This window comes from Thamnophis elegans, chromosome 11 (genome assembly GCF_009769535.1).
Source record: "Thamnophis elegans isolate rThaEle1 chromosome 11, rThaEle1.pri, whole genome shotgun sequence".
NCBI classification, from domain to species: domain Eukaryota; kingdom Metazoa; phylum Chordata; class Lepidosauria; order Squamata; family Colubridae; genus Thamnophis; species Thamnophis elegans.
In genome coordinates this window covers 58,107,311-58,116,367 of record NC_045551.1, presented here as the reverse complement: position 1 = coordinate 58,116,367, position 9,057 = coordinate 58,107,311, and the positions used below count along the sequence as shown (strand labels likewise).

The following is a 9,057-nucleotide window of genomic DNA, read 5'->3' as shown; positions in this document are numbered from 1 at the left end:
CAAGTTTGTAGTCTCAGCCTCTGAATGTTTTCTTCTTTCACTCTCTCTCTCTCTCTCTTTTTTAAAAAAATCTTTTACAAATATATATTCTGTTACCATCACTACCTCTGGAGCCTGAAAATGACATTTGAGACTGCAAATACAGAGAGAGAGTTTTTTGCTGGAAAAGAGAAAATGTTTTTCTCCATCATTGTTTTGTTTTGCTTCACGACTGACTTCTGACCCTGATTGGTCTCAGGATGGACTCTGTTTCAAGGAGATGAGTCAACTTTGTTCTGGTTTAATTGAAACAACAAGCAAAATGAGTGTTTCGTTTTGAACTGTTGCTGTTCTGGGGCAAACCGGCTTCCTTGATTCAAAGGTAGAATCAAGATGCTGCCCATCCTAAGAGCTGCAGAAACTTGTCCTTGAAGATGACTTTTCCATAGATTTGGTTGAGAACTTACATCTCTTCTTCTTCTTCTTCTTCTCTTTCTTCTTCTTCTTCTCTTCTTCTTTCTTCTTCTTCTTCTTCTTCTTCTTCTTCTCTTCTCCTCCTCCTTCTCCTCCTCCTCCTCTTCTTCCTTCCATCCTTCCCCCTCCTCCTCCTCCACTTCTTCTTCCTTCCTCCTCCTCTTCTTCTTCCTTCCTCCTCCTCTTCTTCCTTCCTCCTCTTCTCTCCTCTTCTTCCTCCCTCCCTCCCCTCCTCCTTCTCTCCTCCTCCTCCTCCTCCTCCTCCTTCCACACAGATACCATGGCAACAAGGGGTTAACATCATTATTGGGAAAGATGTCTGATGCCACAATTCCTACCATACTGGCAACCTTCCCATTTCACCTGGGTCTTTAAGTACAGGAATGAAATTGTAATGTGGAAGTTGGAAAATAGTAGGGTTTCAGTCATTTTGTTCACAATTTTGTTTGCAATTAATTTTCTCGACATAGTTTTCTACCTCAGAGTTCCCTCAGTTTTTGTTTTTTGTTTTGGTTCCAAATCACTGGATCAGGGGTATCAAACTTGATTTCATTGAGGGCCACATCAGGGTTGTGTTTGACCTCGAGGGGGCAGGGGGCAGCATGGCCAGCTTGAGGTCACTCATGTCAGGGGCGCTCTTGAGGGCCTGAGTACTCTGCCAACAAAAACAGGTTCTCAAGCTCTGTTTTCAGCTTCAAGGGCCTCCTGCAACCCTCCGCCAGCAAAAATGGAGCTTGGGAAGGCTGCACACAGCCTTCCCGAGGTCTGTTTTCACTGGCAGAGGCACCACAGGCGGGTCCTTCATTGTTTCTAGGCAGCCCCATGGTCTAGCTCTAAGCCCCCTGTGGGTTATATCTGGCCCCTGGGCCTTGAGTTTGCCTTGCAGTGGATGAATGAATGCTCACAGCAACATGGATGGAACTGTCATCCTTTGTGTGTGGAACAATGTCACCTTCAGGAGGTCAGAAGACAGGCCACTAAACTGTCTTTCCATTCTCTCCTTGGAGAGGTGGGGGAAAACAGAGTGATGCTGATTGGCTGATTCTCTGCCTGTTTTCTGCATTTGGAGCCCAACGAAACGAACTCTACTTTGAATCAGTTCCACACTGTATAATGGTAGATGGAGATGTTAGTGAGAGAATGGTGCGGTGGCCTAGAGGTTGAGCTCTCGCCTCACAATCAGGAGGCTGTGAGTTCGATCCTAGGTAGAGGCAGATATTCTCACTGAGAATTATCTGCTGAACAAACTCCGCATTGACGACAGGAAGGGCATCTGGCCATTCAAACCTCTGTTAGCTCCATTCAGTTGTTCAGACTCCACCCCACAAGAGATTATTGGGTTGTTAATGAAGATGATGATGATGATGGAGATGTTAGAGATAGCAAAAGGGCACATTTATTATTGCAGGTTTTTGAAACAGGGATTGCAAAAGGAAATACCCAGTGACCTACGGATTCTGTCTGAAGAGCTTTCATTTCGGGCAGGGGAGCTGGATACACTGCTGCTACTGTGAAGATGGATGGCTACCAGGCCTTCGACCGTCTTCGAGAGATGGAGCAGGGAAGGACTGTCTGGAACTCGTTCCTGCACATCATCAAGACAACAAGACACAGCTTCACATAAAGGAAGAATGTCTTCAAATGTCTAAATATCTCTAGACTCCACATGGCTGAATGTAGGGGTTGCCAAGCTTAACCAGTTTTCATTTTTTCCATTTTCAGTTTGATGCAATTTCTGTTTCTCTAAACTCAAGGGAGATGATACAAGCAAGCAAACCATCTTACCCTGAAAGCAGGCAGGAACTCAAAACCTATTTAATAGGGACAATTTAATGGGATAGCTTTCTCACACCCCACTACATATAAATAGACTAATAAAACTTTTAAGACACAGAGCTTTTGATTTAACATACTTTCTATTTATTTATGTGTGTCCAGGATCTCGGGTTAAATCAAATTTATTTTCTTCTTTCTTTCTTTCTTTGTTTCTTCCTTTCCTTCCTTCCTTCTTTTCCTTTCTTCCTTTCCTCCTTCCTTCCTTCCTTCCTCCTCTCTATCCTTCCTCCTTCTTCTTCTCTTCTTTATTTCCTTCCCTTCCTCTTCCTATCCTTCCTTCCTTCCTTCTTTCCTTTCTTCTCTTCCTTCTTTCTTTCTTTCTTCTTCCTTCTTTCCTTCTTTCCTTCCTCTTCCCTATCCTCCTTCCTTTCTTCCTTCTTTCCTTTCTTTCCTTTTTCTTCTTTTTTCCTTTTTCTCTCCTTTTCCTTCTTTCCTTTCTTCTTCTTCCTTCCTTCTTCCTTTCTCCTTCTTTCCTTCTTTCTTTCTCTTTCTTCTTCTTTTCTCCTTCCTTCTTTCCTTTCTTTCTTCTTCTCCTTCTTCTTTCTTTTTCTTTCTTTTTCCTTTCCTCCTTCCTTCTTCCTTTCTCTTCTTCTTCTTTCTTTTCTTTCTTTCTTTCTTTCTTTCTTTCTTCTTTCTTTCTTTCTTTCTTTCTTTCCCTCACAACCTAATCTAATTGGTGAGAAGCAGTTTGGGCAAAGCCAATTGCTCACAAATTTCTCCTTGCTATACAATATTCTTGACTCCATTGGGCCAAAACAGAACCCCCAAATCTGCCCCTCTTGATGATGGTTGGCTGGCACTTAAGATGTCCACCAAAGGCAAATAAGTGACCTGGGTTTCCTGCCTTTGTTTTTACCCTGTTCCCATTCTGCAGGCCCTGTGGCAGGAAAAATTGCAAGGGTAGAAAAAAATCACGAGCCAACACTATTGCCAAGTATCTCTTCAACCTAAACCTTTCTGTTACACGATCATGGTCAGCTGACAAAAGGCAAGGCAGGCATTGGGAACTAGGAAGCAGGGCTTGTGATGCCTGGGAGCAATGGACACACAGCCTATGGGGATCGTAAAATGGGCTCATGGGGAATGCATCACATTCTCTGGGCCTGAATGTTATGTTAAAAGAGATAACCTAACGCATGTGTTACGTTCAATGTATGTGTTTTATTAATCTTGTCATTACAGGACCTGAATTCACTAATACCTCTAAAACAGTCTTAGAACCAACTGCTGTAAGTTGCCAGAATTATTATTATTATTATACAATTGTATCACAGCGGCCAGTTGTTTCGCCGGATTTGGCATTGGTTACTAGTCAGGCCCCACCCAGGGGCCTAGGACATCGTAACGTATTTTCGTAATATGCGTGCAGATCCAAGCAGTGCGGCTTTTTGCATTTGACTGATGGTGATTTTGTCATCTTTTAACTGTTTTAAATGTAATTCCAGTGCTTTTGGAATAGCACCCAGTGTGCCAATTACCACTGGAATTACCACTACTGGTTTGTGCCATAGTCGTTGAATTTCAATTTTTAAGTCCTGGTATTATTATTATTGTTGTTGTTGTTGTTATTGTTATTGTTATTATTCTTCTTCTTCTTCTTCTTAGCTGGTCGGCGCGCACATACTTGTTTTTTTGGCCATTTTGAGGCCTGTTTTTTTGGGTAATATTTCGAGCCATTTTCAAGAAGGTTTTCTGGACCATTTTCTGGTGCCCTGGCACCCACGAAGACCAACTCTCCAGGGTGCAAGTGCATGCCGGAAAGCAGAAGAGCAGCTGGCGATGGCATGTGTGCCCACAGAGAGAGCTCTGCATGCCACATCTGTCATGCGTGCCATAGGTTTGCCATCAGAGATATACCATATTGTTCAGAGTATAAGATGCACTGGAGTATAAGACGCAACAAAGTGTTGAAAAAGCAATTTTTTTTAAAAAAAGGTTTTGCACTCTGCAAACCTCCCCAAAATGGCCCATTTTTCATGAAAATGGGCCTGGGTTTTTGTTTTTGTTTTTCAAAAAAAGGGCATGAATATCCTTTAGGAGGCATATAGAGAGCTCCTGGGATCTGAGGGGGACAAAATTGAGCAAAAAAACAGCCTGTTTTTTTGTTCATTTCTGCCCTCTCCAGCCCCCAGGAGCACTCTGGAAGCCTCCTAAAGGCTATCCACGGCCATTTGAAGGGACTGGGTTTTCAGGAGGCCAAAAATGCTGTATTCAGTGTATAAGACGCACCCAGATTTTCAGCCTCTTTTTTGAGGGAAAAAAGTGTGTTTTATACTCCGAAAAATATGGTAGACTAAATTCAATGTCCTACAATACTAGTTGTTACTTTCTTAAGGAGAAAAAATATTTTGCCATTGAGCTGAACTTACAGAAAGTGCTCCTTCTATCGTTTAATAAGGTAAAAAGTTATGGTGCCCTTCAGCTGAACTCAATTCCTGCTGACAGCATCCATACAGTTTTCTTGGCAATGTGATGAGTGGGGTTTGCCAGAGACTTCTTCTGGGATGGTTTTCAGGCTTCTGAGGTTAGCCAGGATTGGGTAGGAAAACAGCAAAGCAAAGCTCTACACTTATGTTGTGTTTATTTTCATTAGGAATTCATTTTAAAGCCGATAAGGCAGCGTGCTTCCAGAACGCAGGCAGAAATTTACATAGCTGAATAATAACTTGATAAAAGAAATCCAGGTCAACATAATTCTGAAGCTGGAGAAGTTCCACCTCTCAATTTCCATATGGAAAGTACCCTTCCCTTAAGAGAAACCTCTATGGAGAAAGAGTATTTACAGGTAGTCCTCGACGTATGTCCAAAATTGAGCATTAACATGTATGTCGTTAAGTGGCACATTTGTTAAGTGGGTTTTGCCCTGCTTTGACCTTTCTGGCCACAGTTATTTAGTGAATAACTGCAGTTGATAAACTAGTTGTTCAATGAATTTCGCTTCCCCATTGAACTTGCTCCTCAGAAGGTCATAAAAGGTGATCATGTGACCTTGAGACACAGTACCAGTTGCAAAAATGAGCCATTAACAAACATCTGGATTTTGATCACATGATCATGGGGATGCTGCAAAGGTCGTATCTATGAAAAACAGTCATGAGCTATATTTTTCAGTGTGGTGGTCACTGAATGAACCTTTGTAAGTCGAGAACTAATCTGTAGTTTACCTATGTTCTCCAAAGTTGTACCAATCAGAAAGAGACTTCCCAGTTCTGTGAGAACTCATCCATACAAGGTATCAGGTTGTATTCCATCCCTAAATTAGGATTTTGGTCTTTAAATTTTTTGGGTAAAGCTGAACACCGTGAGGTTGCAAAATTCCCCAAATATTGCTAAATATTACTTTCCACTGAATGAAAAGCAAAGTATATGTGAGTGAAATCAAGAGGAAGTACTCTTTTGATCCAACGCAAATAGATCCCCAAGAATTGTCTGAAGAGGTTATTTATACTAGCTGATAACCCAACCTTATCCAGGTATTTATTTATAGGGGGGAAATGTCCGGACCAAATGTAATATTTAATGTTAGATTTTCCCCTTACCAGACAGAGCCCCCTTGTGGAGTACTGTGAAGCCGTTACCATGGCATCTCCACTGCACTGTACAGTAGAAGCCATTTTACTGCAGTACAGTAGAAGCCATTTGAAAACACAGCAGGCTGTTCGTAACAGAACACACACCCTGGGGGGTATTAGGGGTGTCTATATATATAGATTTTGAAAAAAAAATCCATGGAAATTTCTAAAATGTTTTCAGTGAGGGTTTTAAAAAAAACCACCATCTCTTGGGCACTTTTTTCCTGAATATTGAATGGCAGATAACAAGACAGCTGAGGAGATCCACTTTTTTTCTTGAGATTCCTGAGGTGAAAATGAAGGAGTTTATTGCTTTGTTTCCTATCACAGAAGTTAAACTGACAGTCAGTTTTTCAGTGCAGATATGTCAGTTATTTCGACAACCAAGAGTTGATAGCGTCAAAGAAACTCGGGCCAAATGTTGGTTACACAAGAAGAACAGTAGAAGAAAAAAAAGGTTCTAGGATTAAACTAGGGAGTTACCTCAACATGCTTTATTTGGGGGATTTGATTGAGGGCGCAATTGTATGTATCGTTCATAAATCAAACCAGAATTACGAACTGCAATAATAGTTGATCAAATGATCTTTGAATACGGTAATTTTCTAAGGTTAAAAAAAAATCATATGCCTCCTTCAGCAAAATAAACAAATACCAAAACCAATATCAAATCAAAAATATTTTTCTGCAATTTTTTATTGATGTATACATAACTAAGAGGAGAAAATTATTAGTATCTGATAAACAGTAGTCTGAAAAACTGATGGTAATTGTTATAGGACATCTGATTGTATTTTTTGTAACAAATTAGCAGAAACTCCTCTGGAAAGTAGGAAAAAAAATAACTGTTTTGCTTAAATTTAGTTTACTGTCCTTTTACAGTGATACACATTACTTTGAAAAGCTACTATAAATCTGCTGGAAAATGACTTGATTTATCAACTATGTCTTGAACTTGTTTAGGAAAGGGGAAATATAAATATAACAACCATAAACAACAACAAAGACGGGAGCTCATAGTTATTCTTGGATTTGGTTGTCTCCTACCGCAGTTCTTAAATTTGCCATAAATGGACAACTTATATCCACATTTAAGAAAATCCCAGAGTTGAAAGGAACTTTGGGCGACTTCTAGTCCAACCCTCTACTCAAGCAGGGGAGTCTATACCATATGAGACAAGTGACTATCCATTCTCTCCTTGAAAGCCTCCACTGATGGAGCACCCACAACTTCTGAAGGCAAGATGTTCCACTGAATAATTGTTCTCACCGTCAGGAAATTTCTCCTAAGTTCTAGGTTGGTTCTCTCCTTGATTAGTAACCCTTAGTAATTAGTAATCCTTGATTTACCTAACCCAGTACAAATATCAGCAATATCAACAAAGGTGAGTGGCCTGCACCTTTGTCACCTGGCATGACAGAAGAATACTGGTCAAATCCAGAACAAAAATGCCAGGGAGTTAAAGCCGTAGAAAAGAACAATGTGCTTGCTTATTAGCCAAAGGTTCAGTACAATTTAGATGATACATCTTTTTCAGATAACCATGTTCTATTTTGTTGCTGATTCTCTGAGATAAGAAGACTTGCAACCCATAGCATCCTGTAACTTGAATATATGGAAACATCTACATCTTTGTTCCAAATATAAAACATTTTGGTCAAAGGCTGAAAGACTGGAAATCAGCTATCAAGGAACAGCTAAAGGTGTCCCATTTCTTAAGGGTTCGTTTCCATTTTTCACATTTGTTAAGAAGAGGGCACCTCAGCTTTACTTTTAAGGCTACATTATGGTTTGACTTTTGATCTTTTTCAAGAAATATTCAGTTTGGAGTTTTCTTTTTTTATAAGAAGTAGCTCTTCTTGTATGGACAGAATTTGTTTATTGTTAAGCATCTTTAATTGTTTCTTTTATTTTCTGTCTTCTTCTTTACAATAATAGACAATAACCGCTATATGTAAATTAGCTTTTGTATGTCTTATTCCTGAGATCTCATTCCCCAAAATCCAGATTGCAAAACAGCTATCTAATATTTATCTAATTCCCTAAAGGGTATTGATTAATTTTCGAATGTGGGATTGTAAAGTAAGAAAAAAAGAAGAAGCTCGGCTTTCTTATCTCACTCTTCCTGATTAGATTTCATTATTTCATTTGCTTCATTCTTTTGAAAAGGTTAAAAATAGAAATCCAAGATTTGCTTGGAATACTAGCTTGTTATCTGCAGAAAATGAAGCACTGCTAAATAGCAAGTTGTCATTTGCAAATGTTCAGATAATGCATTGCCACAAAACCTTGGTGAATGGCGGAGTCAAGAGATCTCAGCTGAGAAGGGCCTTCAGATCAACTTTTCCACTGAGGTAGATTTCATCTTGAAACCCTTATGACCTACCGTGATAGAAAATAGAGACCCTTTGAAATGTTATACTTTCTACTGGTCCCAGAATATTAATGGGGTAAAGTGATAGAACATCAATGCTCAACGTTCTATTATGGATTTCCCATATGATTCTGTTCATTGGTCAAAAGTAGTAAGCACTAGAACTAGCACTTAGACCTATATACCACTTCATAATGCTTTACAGCACTCTCTAAGTTGTTTACAGAGTCAGTATATTTCCCCCAGCAATCTGGGTCCTTATTTTTGATATATTGAAACACTGCTATCATGTCACCCTAGTCCTTCTTTTCATCCTGCAACTGTTCTTTATATGTTTGAGCCTCCAGTCCCCTAATCATCTTTGTTGCTCTTCTCTATACTCTTCCTAGAGTCTCAACGTCCTTTTTACATCGTGATGATCAAAACTGGATGGCTTACGAACAAAATTTATGAACAAAAGACACATAGCAGAAAGGAGAAGGCGGAGAAGGCTATTGGTACATTGGGGAGCAGATCGAGGCTGTACCTACCTTAATCACAGACGTCTCCATTCGAGAGGGAGGGCCCTGTACTTGTGCTGCGGCAGCCATGTTTGCAATTGTGGTAAGGTGGTTCATCTGATTCATGGCCATTGTGACAGATGCTGGGGGCAAGCTGACCGGAATAAGCGGATGGGGCATCATCATGAAAGGTAGCTCAAGGCCTGGGGGGGTGGGGATGGGGGAGGGAAGCAAAAATAAAGTTTATGATGTATCAAATAATGAAGGTTGCAAACAGTTTTGAACATGAAACCAAGGTCAATTCAGGACCTATCAGATAAA

General features: G+C 40.2%; 1 protein-coding gene across 1 annotated transcript in view; it reads right to left on the bottom strand.

Moving 5' to 3' along the window:
- The window catches only part of LOC116514648 (dachshund homolog 1-like), a 430,376-nt gene that overhangs the window by 150,072 nt on the left and 271,247 nt on the right, over positions 1–9,057 (bottom strand). The window contains 1 exon segment of the mRNA XM_032226263.1: positions 8,767–8,939. Coding sequence (XP_032082154.1) covers positions 8,767–8,939 — 173 coding nt within the window.